This window comes from Notolepis coatsorum (assembly GCF_963971535.1).
Source record: "Notolepis coatsorum genome assembly, chromosome: 8".
NCBI classification, from domain to species: Eukaryota; Metazoa; Chordata; class Actinopteri; order Aulopiformes; family Paralepididae; genus Notolepis; species Notolepis coatsorum.
Window position 1 is genome coordinate 19,440,495 of NC_140172.1, and position 16,378 is coordinate 19,456,872.

The window sequence follows — 16,378 nt, forward strand, 5'->3', positions numbered from 1 at the left end:
ACCATAGCCAAATCCCACAGTTTTCCCCTCACCATTGACAACTCTACAGTCTTCCCTTCCCCTCAGGTTAAGAGTAGGGCTGGGCGATATGACGATATTATATAAATATCGGGTACAGTTCATTAACGATACACTTTTTAAACGTATCGTGGATATCGTGATGTTTTGCCCAAGAGGCTTGTGTTGCGTCAATCTGGTCCACACGTTGACACTTTTGAACAGCGCCGCCCCACACACACACTACTGCATCAAAAGTTACTACTTATGATAACAAAGGCATTCGTTTTGTGGCATTGACGTTATATAGTTACACTTTCAATAACATCAGCGTATTTACATAGCAACGACCGAGGTCGACCTAGATATAGCAAGCATTAGCCGTTCATATCTCAGCCCGTGCTGACTCCGTTGTGCCCATTCTGCGGTCTGTTAATAACGTTTTCAATCAGACAGATGTATGGAAATGCTTTTATTATAACATCCGTTGCAGTAAAATCATTATGCCTCCAGTCGTTTAGTCATTCTGCAGAGCTAAAAGGTAAAAGTCGGTCGCGGCGAGCTACCGCTGCCATTGTTGTTTTCATTGAGCTCTCCAATAGCGGAAGTAAAAAATTAATACGCGCTTGCCGATTGGTGCTAAGAACAGCAGGGCGGGTGCAAGCGATGTGACGTAATTGGCAGACGCGACTGTCAATCAAACTGATTCTGTTTGCCGACTGAATGAATATAAACGTTATTAACAGATTGCAGCATAGGTACAATACAGTACAGCTCAATACAACAACAGTCAACAGTGGACTGGAGGATGCAGAACAGAGAAAGACTTTCGTCTTGTTTACATCAGGGTCCCCCATTTTCAATTCATCATATTTCGTATCTAAATCATATAATATCTCATTGCTAAATATATGCAATATATAATCTAATAATCCAATAATCTAAATCTAATATATAATATAAAAATGCTAAATGCATGGGTATTTTATTTTGTCTTTAATGTTAGCTTGCAAACTCAAATACTGTCTTGGTAAGCCTCATAATGAATTGTTTGGGGGGAAAAAAGAAAAACATCGTGATGCGTATCGTGTATCGCCGAAAGGTCAGAAAATATCGTGATATCATATTTAGGCCATATCGCCCAGCCCTAGTTAAGAGTCTGGGTGTCATCCTCGATAGCACACACCGTCATTCAAATCTCACATAAATAACATCACACAGTCTGCTTACTTCCACCTTTGCAACATCAATAGTCTCCGCCCCTCACTTACACCTACCAGCACCGCTACTCTTGTTCACGCCCTGGTCACATCCCGCGTGGATTACTGTAACTCCTCCTTATTGGTCTCCCACACAAGTACCTCTATAAACTCCAACTGGTCCAAAACTCAGCCGCCCGCATCATCACTAGAACTCCCTCCACCAACCACATCACTCCTGTTCTCCACCAACTCCACTGGCTGCCTGTTAAGTCACGCACTGACTACAAAGTATTACTAGTACTACTCACCTTCAAGGCCCTCCATAACCTAGCCCCTCCTTATCTCACAGAACTTCTCCAGTCCTACACTCCCTCTCGGTCACTCAGATCCTCCTCTTCCTTCCAACTTGTCACTCCCCCTTCCCGTCTGACTACCATGGGATCCAGAGCCTTCTCCTGCTGTGTCCCCCCCCTCTGGAATTCAATACCACAAGACATCCGTGCAATAGACAACCTCCCCACCTTTGTTTCCCGTCTCAAAACACATCTGTTCATTCTGGCATATTCACTTTAATTTTAAGTTTATTATAACTGCTCCCCTATGTGTAACTCTGTAATATTGTGTTTTTACTGTGTGTAATTGTATTTGTTTTTAACCCTGTACGGCGACCTTGGGTGCTTTGTGGTGGGAGAAAATATCGATACAGTATAGTATCGCGATACTTTGCGTGGCGATACTGTATTGATACAAGGACGCCAAGTATCGATATTTTATTATGCAAATAAATGTTTTTCATAAGGAGGTTGCATTGTTCATTTCAATACCTGTAATAGTACAGTAGTACACACACATGCACACATGTGCATTCAGTTCAGTTGGAGTATGACTGTAAATTAACAGTCCAGTTTGTCAAGTACATGCAACACAGATTACAGTGTTGACATCTGTCTGCTTGAGAAAATCCCATTTGCTGCAATACAAATTATTGAAGTGAGATGAACAGACTGAAAACCTTATTTTATTAGATAAAACATGTTGACACATTTTTACTTTGCAGTTGAAAAAAGGTAATAAATTGCAATATTAATATCGCAATACTATCGTATCGTGACTTAAGTATTGTGATAATATCGTATCGTGAGGGCTCTGGTGATTCCCACCCCTAGTGCTTTGAAAGGCGCTTTTAAATCAAATGCATTATTATTATTACCACCACCAGGCCACCAGCTACCAGCCACCACCACCAGGCCAGCCCCAAGCTACCAGCCACCACCACCAGGCCAGCCCCAAGCTACCAGCCACGACCACCAGGCCAGACCCAGACTACCAGCTATCAGCCACCAAAATCAGGCCAGCCCCAGGCTACCAGCTACCAGCCACCACCATCATCAGGCCAGCCCCAGGCTACCAGCTACCAGCCACCATCAGGCCAGCCCCAGGCTACCAGCTACCAGCCACCATCAGGCCAGCCCCAGGCTACCAGCCAACATTTTAATACAAGGAGAACGCTAGAAAGAGCTTTCAGTATCCCACCAAAGAGATTGCAGATGGACTGCAAGAGAGAAAAAACCCAGAGGAGGATCTGGTCTCTCTTGCTCAGGTAACAGAGTTACTACAACAGAGGAGGATCTCGTCTCTCAGGTAACAGAGTTACTACAACAGAGAAGGATCTGGTCTCTCAGGTAACAGAGTTACTACAACAGAGGAGGATCTGGTCTCTCAGGTAACAGAGTTACTACAACAGAGAAGGATCTGGTCTCTCAGGTAACAGAGTTACTACAACAGACTCAGAGGAGGATCTGGTCTCTCAGGTAACAGAGTTACTACAACAGAGAAGGATCTGGTCTCTCAGGTAACAGAGTTACTACAACAGAGGAGGATCTGGTCTCTCAGTTAACAGAGTTACTACAACAGAGGAGGATCTGGTCTCTCAGGTAACAAAGGTTATCCTATAACCCTAGTTATATGAATACTGGCAGAGCGTCTCACTCTGCCATATTGAGATATCATCTCCATGCACATATTGTGCACGTGAAAAAGTTGACGCATGCACGTCACTTGCACGTGACCACGCCTGCTCCCATGTTTCCCTACAAAACACAGGAAGTGGTCATGCTCACGCCCTTCCAAGTCTGAATTTCATGCGTGAAGGGTCCTCAGGGCCCTGAAAAGCGAGCCGCTCTGCCAGTATTCATATAACTAGGGTTATAGGATAACCTTCATTATATTACATCTGGCAATCGCGTCTCGCTCTGCCATATTGAGATCAAAAGGGGCAGAGCGGATGCGTGGCCACGTCAAATGCACCCCCTGAGGACCCATAAGCCCCTGACCAGGGAGGAGGGGAGTCCCGTCCACCCGCCCATCCTAACGAGGGGGGGGAGGCAGTCAACTACAACCAATGTGCGAAAAAGGGACCAGTCACCTTAGAACACACAGTGCAAGTGGGACCACGTGTGAACAGAGCACTTCGCGGTCCACACCCACACACACTTGCTAGCCCACCTGATGGCGGGGTGCAGGAGAGGTCCCGGCACTCAGGACTGCCTGGGAGACAGAGCCCCCAGTCATGTCCATGAGGTAAAACCTGACAAAAGGACCCAGGGAGGACCAGGAGGCCGCAGCGCAGATGTCCTGCACCAAGGCCCCCCCCAAGCAGGGCAGCGGAGGCCGCCACTCCACGAGTGGAGTGTCCCCTGACGCCTGCGGGGGGAACCTGTCTGGCCAAAGTGTAGCAGAGGGCAATGTCCTCGAATAACCAATGTGACAGGCGTTGCTTGGACAGCGCCTTACCCGCGTGGGAGCCACCGTAACAAACAAACAGTTGATCGGTAGCCCTGATATCCTGCGTGCGGCTACGGTAAACCATCAGCGCACATACAGGACACAACAGGTGAAGGCTCGCCTCCAACTCACTAGTGTGAGGAGGAGGAGGGTGGAACGCCTGGAGCACAATATCCCTGGAGCGATAAGAGCTCCGGATATTCTTTGGCACAAAGGCCGGATTAGGCCTCAGAGTCGCACTGTTATCAGCCTGAATAGACAGGCACTCGGACCGCACCGAGAGAGCACACAGCTCACCCACGCGTTTAGCGGAGGTTATGGCCAGAAGGAACGCGGTCTTGAAAGACAGACAATCCAATGGCGCCTGCTCAAGAGGCTCAAATGGGGCCCCCAACTGCCTTTCCAGGACCAGTTGGAGGTCCCAGCTCGGAGACAGAGCACGTTCCACAGGCTTGAGACGCTGTGCCCCAAGCAGGAAACATCTCACGAGAGGGTGGCTGAACACCCTCATGAAAAACCCACATGACGAGACGATATAGCTGCGGCGTATTCCTTCACTGTCGAGGCCGACAGCCTATCCAGGATAGACTGGAGGAAGGACAGAACAGAGTTCAGGGGGCACGACACCGGGTCCAGGCCCCCAACCTCACACCACTCTCGAAACATACGCCACTTCCCTGCGTAAACCGCGGTAGTGGATGGAGCTTGCACGTTCTGGATGGTGTTAACCACCGTAGAGTTAAAGGAAAACTCCAACATTTTGGGAAATTAGCTTATTTAACATCTTCCCTGGAGTTAGACAAGAAGATACATACGTTTTTTGTCTCTGTGCGTGCATTTAGCTTTGGGAACAGTCGCTCCGTTAGCGTAGCTTAGCTTCATCACTGGAAGTGGGGGAGGACAGGAGCCTGACGTTCCCTTACAGTATCCACAGTCACCAAATACACTCCAAAACGTTCATGTAAACATGTTGTGACCGGTGTATTTACCACGTGGAGAAATAAAAAAATAATTGAATTCGACAATTATGTTTTCTAAGCAAATATACTCTGAACAATTTTTTGCCGAACCACTCCTCTCGGGGCGCAGTCAGTGGTTTCCAGGGAGCGAAATTTACTTTTTTACTCACCGGCCAGTGGTGGGTAGATGGGAAGAGTCTACCCGCCAAGCATATTTCTTACCTGCTTACCTAGCCCGGTAGATAACGTTAAGACAATTTAGTTTACTGGGACAGATCGATCTAAGTGAGCTAGCTAACGCGAGCTAGCTAACGAGGGAACGGAGGTATTATGCAGCTCATGGAGGTCCGATCTAGACTAGAGCAGACTGCTACCATTCTGAGAGCTTAACGTTAGCACTAGAGCTGCGGGCGAGCTGCTACCATTCTGAGAGCTTAACGTTAGCACTAGATGCTGCAGGCGAGCTGCTACCATTCTGAGAGCTTAACGTTAGCAGTGGCACTAGAGCTGCGGGCCGCTCTGTGTTGATACGAGCAGAAGCCAATAGTATCCCGTTGCAGGGCTGGCCCGGCTGGGCGGATATGACTCGTTGCCACTTTTTTTTTCAAAATAAGAATATCATACGAACCGAATGCTGCTAACTGCCGGAGCCATCGATATTATGACTCTAGCTGCGCTTGGGCCGGAAATGAGACCCGCACAGATTTTCAAAATAAGAGTATAGTTATGAACTACACGTCCACACGCCACACGGCGGGCAGGGCTCTCGGTGGCAAGCGCCAAAGGTAAAAACTGAGCGCCCCTGGCGGGCGGCGGGCTTTAATTTCGCCCCCTGGTGGTTTCACGCAACGCAGTCATTTCATTTCATTCAAATGATCCGAACCGATTGAAGTTTAGGCCAGAGGAGAGGAGGCCAAGAGGGACCACAGTTTGAGCAGATGCCATCATACCGAGCAGGCGCATCACGGACAGCGCCGTAACCGTCCTGCCAGGACGGAACCTCCCGAGCGCACCGAGAATATCATAATAATAATAAGGATCGGGAAGGAAAAAATGGTATCGGAACATCTCTAGTTGTGGGCGGGGATTTGCTCCAACCACAGAGCCAATCGGATCACTATCCTCTTCCCCAGCGCCACGTGACGTCACCATGCGAGTCAAATCAGAATGACGCGATTAAAATGGACCAGGAAATGAATTACCTGAATGACGGCAATCCGCCAATATGGTATTTACTGAGACACAAACTGCAGCCATGTTATCCAAATTTCTTCTGTGTACTGTTTTTGTTTTAAAGGTATGGTGAAATTGATTCACCCATGACCTTATTTTGTTTTATTTTTTATTGATTATGTATGTGATATGACTATATGATTTATACTGAATGTTTCATATTTGTATGTGTATATCTGTGCAGACCCCAGGAAGAATAGTCAACACATTGGTGATGACGAATGGGGATCCTAATAAACATAAACTTGGCAATAAACACCTTTCTGATTCTGATGGTTGCTGGCTTGGTAGTGGTGGCTTGTTGCTTGAGGCACAGCAACTAACTGTGAGACTGGTACTGGAGGGGCCTCAGTCTGTACCAACTAACTGAGAGACTGGTGCTGGAGGGGCCTCAGTCTGTACCAACTACCTGAGAGACTGGTGCTGGAGGGGCCTCAGTCTGTAACTAACTGAGACTGGTGCTGGAGGGGCCTCAGTCTGTACCAACTACCTGAGAGACTGGTGCTGGAGGGGCCTCAGTCTGTAACTAACTGAGACTGGTGCTGGAGGGGCCTCAGTCTGTAACTAACTGAGAGACTGGTGCTGGAGGGGCCTCAGTCTGTAACTAACTGAGAGACTGGTGCTGGAGGGGCCTCAGTCTGTACCAACTAACTGAGACTGGTGCTGGAGGGGCCTCGGTCTGTACCAACTAACTGAGACTGGTGCTGGAGGGGCCTCAGTCTGTACCAACTAACTGAGAGACTGGTGCTGGAGGGGCCTCAGTCTGTAACTAACTGAGAGACTGGTGCTGGAGGGGCCTCAGTCTGTAACTAACTGAGAGACTGGTGCTGGAGGGGCCTCAGTCTGTATTGTTTGCTCTTTTTTTGTTTACCCAGTAGCTGCTGCTAGCTGGAGTCTTGTGAGCCTGGTCTGTAGGTGAAGGTCGTAAGTCCTGCCTGTCTTGTGATCCTGTTACCTCCTTTGAATAAATAATATGCTGTTGCATAATGTCCATTTTGTTATTTATTAACTAGGGATGCCCCGATCGATCGGCCACCGATCGTTATCGGCCGATACTCAGTATAAATATGCAATCTGTGAATTCCGATAATTAGTCATATTCGCCGATAGCGGAAACCGATCAAGCGAAGCTCTCACTCGCTGTCTGTCTCAGACACACACAACCTGCAAACTGCCGCTGCTCCTCCTCCCTAGCCCCGCCCGCCCCCGTGTAGAGTTTGTAAACAAAGAGGTGCGGCTCCTCTGCTCGAGTCTGTAGTGCACTGCATTCGACCTGCGCTAACGTTAGCTACCTAGCTATCGTTACTGTTTAAACAAAATTACCCAGTCAACTATTCACGTTTAGTAGGCATTGTCTAACGGTATTTAGCCGGCTAGCTACCGATAGCTCCTGATATCAACAAATGATCCAGAAAGTCTAGTAGTTCATGTTCATACCTCAGTTAGCTTGCGTTAGCTGACGTTCGTTTACTGTTCAAAACGAAATGTCCCATTGAAATAAAGTTCTGTCTTAACGTCATCTAGCCGGCTAGCAGTAGCTACAGATAGCTCTTGATATCAATGTCTTATAATATTGATTTAATGCATATTCGAGCTGAGGGCTTGCTGAATGTGAAATGACCAAAGCACTTAACGTTACCAATGGGGTCCCGCTGCAGCACAGGAGAATCCTTTTTGGAGCTGGGCTACTAGAGTACACACAGACAGTGGAGCTGTTTGCAGATAGTGAGCATTTTGACTTGTTGCGTGGTGGCGATGTCTCGCAGTCGCAGATAATACAAGTACAAGTCTAATTATATAATATATATATTTTATAAAAAAAAAAAAAAAAAAATTATATAAAATAATTTTTAATTTCTTTTTAATCAAAAACAATCGGTATCGGATCGGTATCGGCCGATATGGCTCACGACGATCGGTGATCGGTATCGGTGGCAAAAAACGTGATCGGGGCATCCCTATTATTAACTAAGAATGAGTTTTGATAATGGATGATTTATACATGGGGTTGAGCTGAACTTTATGGTGTTGTATTGTTAGTCGTACTGTCACTTTAGGTGGTGGGCGTGTTCACGGGGGTTTGGCTGCAATAGTAGTATTTAGGGATGGGTACCTTTCACATTTGAACCGATACCGGTACCTGTGAATCGATACCGGTACCCAACGGTACCTTTTTTCAGTACTTTAGTCTCAAGAAATTTAATTTACCTACCTCAGTCGTAAAAAAAAAATCAAAACTTCAAATAACTACAATTTCGACAGTTTTCGGCTTGTCATTGCTCCGACTGCTTTGTTGTTGAATCAAGTCAAAGGTAAGCATATATTGTGCGTGTGAACGTTGACATGAAAAGAAAAAAAGTTAAAAAAAAAAAAAAAAAAAAAAACGAATTCGGTACCCATCCCTAGTAGTATTCATATGGGATTTCATTCTCCTTTTAACTGGTGTTGACATTTTACGGAGAGAGGGGGTGAGTTCAGGAGGCCTCATTATTTTTACCAAACGGTTCGTGCGTTTTGCGAATCTGATTGGCCACTGACGTTTCTGGTCCGTTTCTGGTCATGTGACATGTGCGCCCAATCGTGTGACGGCAAGTTCTTTGGACGGTTAAGCTTAGGCGCTCTTTCGAAGTTGGTTAAGGTTAGAGTTTGTCTTAGAGCATGGCGATAGAACGCCAGCCCTGATTCCAAACTCTAACCTTAACCAACTGCGAAAGAGTCGCCTAAGCTTAACCAGTGATAAACTAGGCGCTAGGTCGTTTGCAGGCTGTTCTCCGCGGAAATGGGCTAAGACACTGCTCGTCATGCGATTGGGCGCACATGTCACATGACCACAAACGTGCGTGGCCAATCAAGAGCGCAAAACGGGAACGCGGAAACACGAACCGTTTGGTAAAAGCATAGACGCGTTCAGGAGAGAGGAGGTGAGCTCAGGAGAGAGGAGGTGAGTTCAGGAGGGGTGAGGTCAGGAGAGAGGGGGTGAGTTCAGGAGAGAGGGGGTGAGTTCAGGAGAGAGGGATGAGGTCAGGACGGAGAGAGGGGGTGAGTTCAGGAGAGAGGGGGTGAGCTCAGGAGAGAGGGGTGAGTTCAGGAGAGAGGGGTGAGCTCAGGAGAGAGGGGGTGAGCTCAGGAGAGAGGGGGTGAGCTCAGGAGAGAGGGGGTGAGCTCAGGAGAGAGGGGTGAGCTCAGGAGAGAGGGGGTGAGCTCAGGAGAGAGGGGTGAGCTCAGGAGAGAGGGGGTGAGTTCAGGAGAGAGGGGTGAGCTCAGGAAAGAGGGGGTGAGTTCAGGAGAGAGGGGGTGAGCTCAGGAGAGGGGGTGCGTCTATACTTTTACCAACCATTTCCAGTTCCGCGTTCTGCGATCTGATTGGCCACTGACGTTTCTGGTCATGTGACATGTGCGCCAATCGTGTGACGCCTATTTCTGCACCTATTTCCGCCTCGAACAGCCTGCAAACTACCACTATCTATAGGCTTGTTCGAGATGGATTTCGGTTTGCCTCGACTAGTAGACGAGAGTAGCCGAGTGAAGCCGGGGGAGGAGTTAAAAAGGCGGACACTTTCGATTTCACGAGAGCCTCTCGCCTAGTCTCGCATGGCAGATACGCTTTCACGTCACCACACACACATTACACACCTGTCCAGCTCATTATAATGCGATGGCCGTGTGCAAAATTAGATCAGATTCAAATGTACAGCACACCATATACTGCTATAGTGGAATATACTATTCATATACCATAATGTATACCATCTTGTTGCACGCTCCTGGCCGCACGCACACACAACACACTGCTGAATAATTCTGTTTTGCATCAATATATATTAAGGCTGTCAAATATATCGCGTTAATATCGCGTTAACTCCCGATTCTATTAATGCCACTAATTTTTTTAACTCAAGATTAACTAAAAAAAAAAAAAAAAAAAAAAAAAATTTATTAGACTTCACTCAGGTGTATTATTGATGCTCTCATTGATACTATGTTTGTTTCTGGTGTGTGTGTGTGTGTGTGTGTGTGTGTGTGTGTGTGTGTGTGTGTGTGTGTGTGTGTGTGTGTGTGTGTGAGATATAGAGAGAGAGGGGGGTGAGAGAGATGAGGAAGGGGCAAAAGAGAAAAAGAGCTGGGAGAGTGTGTGTGTGAGGGAGAGAGGGGGGTGTGTGATTAATCAGCCCTTGTGTGTGTGAATGTAACAAGTTCCTAACGTTTTCTTTCCCCTATTATTTCATGCACACTTTATTCATTGTTTTAAATTATTATTTTCTTTTAAGTTATTTTGTGCATCACTCTGTTTTGAATTTGATGCAAATTTGCAATGCATGAGGGTCATCCTTTTGTGTTAAATGGCTGCACAAAGCAAGCATTTGTTGACTCGCATGTTGATAAGAGTATTAAAACTTGGAACTTGAAAAAGATCTGTTTAAGGTAATAAAAAAAAAATTAAAAAAAAATGCGATTAATTTGCGATTAATCGCGAGTTAACTATGGACAATCATGCGATTAATCGAGTTAAATATTTTAATCGTTTGACAGCACTAATATATATGTATACTGTGTATATTGAGGCAAAACAGAATTATATATACAGTATTGAGGCAAAACAGACGACGCATGTGTGTATGTGTGTCTGACAGCTTGAAGTTTATCATGATGATATGATGATAACGCATAACATAATAAAGTTTTCAATCAATCAATCAATCAAACGTCTCATAACTCCCTGGCTGTCACATGGCTGGTGACTGACAACTTTTCTGAGCCAATAGGCGCTTTGCGCGACCGTAGCAAGTCGCTTCCCAGCCGGGAGCAGCCGAGTGAGAGGTACTGTGGAGCCTCGCTCTGAAGGCTGTGCGTGGCTCGCTCCCGCGAGAGTTCTGCGCCTCGTCTCGTCAGATTTTCAGAGCAAGTCGGACAATATTCTAACCGTCATGCAACGCGTTTGGCGAGGCCGTAGTAAAACCCATAGATATAACCTGCGCAGATCTGCGTCCGCCTATCCCATCTCGAACAAGCCTTATGACTGGTTAAGCTTAGGCGACTCTTTCGAAGTTGGTTTAAGGTTAGAGTTTGGAATCAGGGCTGGCGTTCTATCGCCCTGCTCTAAGACAAACTCTAACCTTAACCAACTTCGAAAGAGTGCCTAAGCTTAAGTGAAAGAATATAGTTTAAAAGCATATTCTGGACGTGGAACTGAATTATTATACGATGCGCGTCACATCTATCTTGTTCTGCTCGTGGAGCCGGACTAGTTCTACTCCTCAGCAGACCCTTGTTGCTACGACTCTGTTTTGTTGTGTTTTTTTTTCCAGACAAAGAGATTCGGGTTCATCTTTAACTGAAACTAGTGGAGTATTTATGTTCAGCCTGTTAGGTAATAAAGACAGAAACAGTGCAGCAGCATTAGGGTACAATGATGGCGTCTGCAGCACACAAGGCCCAGCCTGGTTATGAAACCACTGCAAGCGGCTGGTAATATGCAGAATAAAACATTACATTAATGTCATCTCAAATGGGAGCCTATTGATCAAGAGGGTGACATTAAAGTTCAAAGGACCTTCTGATTTAACAAACCTGCTTTGTGTTTCTTCATCTCAGTTTCAGCATCAAAACATTCAGTAGTTTCACGGTGAAGAATATGGCGATCAGTCTCTCCTCTAGTTCATCCTCCTCCACGGTGCTCCACCTTAGTCCGTTCAAATACTTCAAATATATCTTCTGCAGCTGCAGTTAGTCCATCCATTACACGATCTCTGCATTATAGTTCTAGATATGATCAGATAATTAGATTAGCATTAGCTTATTAGCCATAGTTCTAGATATTATCAGAGAATTAGATTAGCATTAGCTTATTAGCCATAGACAACGAGGTGAAACTACAGTACACGAAGAGCGCGTGCTGACGTCATTTCCGCTGGGCGGGGACTGCCTCAAAGCTCTATAAAGGAGAGGACCAACTCTTGCCAGTAGAGGGCGCTCGAAGCGCAGTCATTGTAATTGCGGGAGGTACACTAAATGGGAGGTTTACACAAAATCACTATTTATAACTAACAAATACATTTTGGAGAATATTCTTTCTTCTCTCTAAATGCATCCCATTGAAGTGGGAACTAGGATACATCGGTGTGGTCTCGGTAAACACTCTGTCCTAACCTAGTAAATGTTGTACAGTAAATGACCAAGTAAGGCTTTGTCAATATTCCAATGTACAGTGTAAAATGTGTGTGTGTCCCCTTCCCAACCCCCCCCCCCCCCCCCCCACCTCCAATGTACAGCCCTCACCCAACCCACCCAACCCCACCCCACCCAACCAACCTCCTCCAATGTACAGTTTCTATGCCAAATGTATATACACTCCTTTTCTGGACACTTTTGTATCACACACAGTACTGTATTTGCAAATCTGATATGTCATAAATGTATAGATGTAGCAGTACTGTCTATCTGTATGTCATGTATGTCATATATGTTATGATGAATTGAAAATGGGGGACCCTGATGTAAACAAGACGAAAGTCTTTCTCTGGTCTGCATCCCCTTAACAATTGTATGTATTGAGCTGTACTGTACTGTACCCATTCTGCAATCTGTTAATAAACTTTTCAATCAATCAATCAATCAAACTCTCACAGATTCGGCTCAAACAAGGGACTAAACACGTTTCGCAATTATGCCACATCAATGTGGAACGCCCTACCCAAAGCTGTAAAGGAATGTGAATCACTACCCACCTTCAAAAACACTCTCAAAGAACACCTACGGCTACGGGAGACTGCAATACGAAACTGGCCCCTACAAATGTCCTAACCCAGTTGTACAAAAAAGACCAAGCATGGCTTTGGCAGTATCCCCCCCCCCCCACCTCCAATGTACAGCCCCACCCCACCTACCCAACCTCCTCCAATGCACAGTTTCTATGTCAAATGTATATACACTTTTCTGGATTTTTTTAGTATCACAAACAGTACTGTATTTGAAAATCTGGTATGTCATAAATGTATAGATGTAGCAGTACTGTCTATCTGTATGTCGTGTGTGTCATATGATGAATTGAAAATGGGGGACCCTGATGGAAACAAGACGAAAGTCTTTCTCAGGTCTGCATCCTCTTAACAATTGTGTGTATTGAGCTGTACTGTACTGTACCCATTCTGCAATCTGTTAATAAACTTTTCAATCAATCAATCAAACACTCTTAAAAAGCAGCTAAAGACTGTGTTGTTCAAACAGGCTTTTGGTTTTGGCTAACTATGTCTGTGTAAATCTTTTATGTCTTTTTATCTTGTTTCTTTCTTTCTTTCACGTTTTTAATTACTTTCTTTTTAACATGCTGCTATCCTTGCACTTTATTGATGTTTTTATATGTGAAGCACTTTGTGACCCTGGTATGTATGCCCTCTCAGAACACTTACTGTTTGTGAGAATGCTCTTCATTGATTATGGCTCAGCATTCAACACCATCATTCCATCTAAACTTGTCTCTAAGGTCGTTGATCTTGGACTGGAGACCTCCATCTGCAGCTGGATATTGGACTTCCTGACAGGCAGGTAGGCCCCAGGTGGTGAGGCAGACGCCTCCGTCTCACTGACCCTTAACACGGTGCACCAGAGGGCGGTGTGCTAGGCCTCCTCATGTAGTCCCTGCTCACCACCTCACCAGCTCACCATTTACTTGAGCTGTACTGCACTGTACCCATTCTGCAATCTGTTAATAAAGTTTTCATTCATTCATTCATTCATCACCTACAACTGTGCTGCCAAGCACAACTTCAATATCATCAACAAGCCGACAACATGCCCATCCTGGGCCTCATCACATGCCAGCATACTCAGTGCACCATTGAGAGCTTGCTGAGGGCCTGCATCACAGCCTGTATGGAGACCTTTCTGCCTGCATCACAGCCTGTATGGAGACCTTTCTGCCTGCATCACACCCTGTACGGAGACCTTTCTGCCTGCATCACAGCCTGTACGGAGACCTTTCTGCCTGCATCACAGCCTGTACAGAGACGTTTCTGCCCACACATCACCACACAGAGTAGTGGAAGGCGGTACAGCACGAGCACATCACTGGTAACAGACTCCCGACCATCCAGGATATCTTTCATCAGCATTCCCAGTGTGGTCTCAACACAGGTTGAGAATTTACTCATGGTTATGGGTGGCTTTCTACATTTATTTTTATTGTTATTATTTTTAAATCTTACTTGACCTTTATATGACGAGTGCTCTAATGTGTCTAGTGCTCTTACTTACTCTCTGCTGATCTGACCTGTTCTCTCATCCAACACACTTCATTGTACCACTGACCTTGTGTTAACATACATATGACAAAATAAACTTGAACTTGATCCAACCTCCAGTGGAACAGCTCTCAAAGTCCGAATTTGAAGTAGAAAAATCAGGTTTGATCTCTCAACTTCGGCATACACTATAAACTGCATTGTTTGAATCTCAATACCCTGTGGCCTAATACAGGGCCGCCTGGGAGAAATGCGAGGCCCTGAGCGAGATTTAAACGCGAGCCCCCCCCCCCCCCCCCCCCCCCCAAAGGTAAAAAAAAAATATATATATATATATATATATATATATAATCTTTTTTTTTTTTTTTTTTCATACAGTCAACATATTCGTAAATAATAGCGCTGCCCGAGGCTGGGCATGATACAGTCAACATATAGCAAGAGAGAGAGCGAGAGAGAGCTCCCGTTCTACAGTCAATATACAGTGTACAGAGAGAGAGACACATTGGAAAGAAATTGAAATGCTATTTGGCCCTAAACAGAGAGTACACAGTGGCAGAATACCTGAGCACTGTGACTGAAGATCCTTGACTAGGTACAGACTCAGCGAGCACAGCCTAGCCATCGAGAAAGGCCGCCATAGGCAGACTGTGTGTGTTAGAAAGAGAGAGAGAGAGAGAGAGAGCATGTGTGTTAGAGAGAGAGCATGTATGAGAGAGATAAGCAAAGATGACCCCCTAAAGGATATTCAACTTTTAATGAAAGAACAAAACAGAAGGAAAAGATAACTTCACAAAGGCAACATGAATATACATAGATCCAAAAGGACAAAGATCAACACTTAAATCCAAAGAGAAGAGGGTCTATACCAGAGAAAACAAAGCAGCAAGGAGCCAATGGCCGACAGCTAAAGGCTAGCCAGGTAGGCTACTGACACCAGGCCACACACAGCTTTGGCCAACGGCCCAACGCTACCCAAGCTACACAAACGACCAAGACAATGAATTCACACACAGCACATGTCGTATCTCCAAATGTTGTGAAGTAACATATGTTTTGCCTGGAAAAAAACATTGTTATTAACAAAACATTCGGGAGGGGAAGGAAGGAAGAGTGGGGTAATGTCATGACATTTTCATTAATCTTACCTGCACCAAGGAACGCAGGGCGAAAGGCCGCAACACAGGTCTCCACGTTGACGAAAGGCCTCTCGCTGTCGGGACAAAAATAAGCTATGGCCAGAGCCTTGTCATGGTGCAGGCCCGACTACATCTTCTGTCAAAGATGATGTCGTAGTCAGAGTGCCAGAACCCCCTGCTATTCTCACGGCTAATGTCAATGGTCGTAGCACAAGCTAACAGCTAACTCAAGGCTAACTGATAGCATCAAACGAACGTTCCCAGCCGAGCGCAGCCGGCAGCTAACGTCGTAGCTAAACAGCTAACTGGCTAACAGTTAGCTCAACCAGGCTATCGCTAACCATTAGCTAACGCAGAAGCAAGCTATGCGGCTACATACAGGTGCTGACACCAGGCCACACACCGTTAGCTACTAGTAGTACTACAACAGCTAGTCGGCCAGTTTAGCTCCAGAAAGAGAGAGAGAGAGAGAGAGAGAGAGAGAGAGAGAGAGATGTCCACGGCGGGAATAGAATAGAGTTAATAGAATAGGTTAAAAACTCACCAAACGTCCAAGAGGATGGAGACAACCGCGTGGAGTTGACGAAGTTCATCTGCCAAACGACCATCCTCTTCATCTTGGCTGCATACGCTGTCTCTAGGTTAGCTAACGCTAGTTAGCCTTTAGCTAAGCTAGCTACTAGCCGACATCATCATGGCTATATCCCGACTGCATCATGACAAGGCTCCGGCCATTTGTCCCGCCAGCGAGAGGCCTTTCGTCAACGTTCCTTGGTGACCGACCGACCTCTTCGTCTTGGCTGGCATAACTAAGCATAATAGTCAAA

The 16,378-nt window shown here is 45.9% G+C and overlaps 1 protein-coding gene across 1 annotated transcript in view; it reads right to left on the minus strand.

The window, feature by feature from the left end:
- Nucleotides 1-11,851, minus strand: part of LOC311233350 (uncharacterized protein) — a gene marked incomplete at its 3' end in the record, with an annotated part of 71,045 nt that extends 59,194 nt beyond the window's left edge. The window contains exon 1 of the mRNA XM_084320325.1: nt 11,744-11,851. Within this exon, the coding sequence (XP_084176451.1) occupies nt 11,744-11,762 (19 nt within the window). The 5' untranslated portion in view covers nt 11,763-11,851. The remainder of the gene's footprint in view (nt 1-11,743) is intronic.
- Between the last annotated feature and the right edge of the window lie 4,527 nt (nt 11,852-16,378).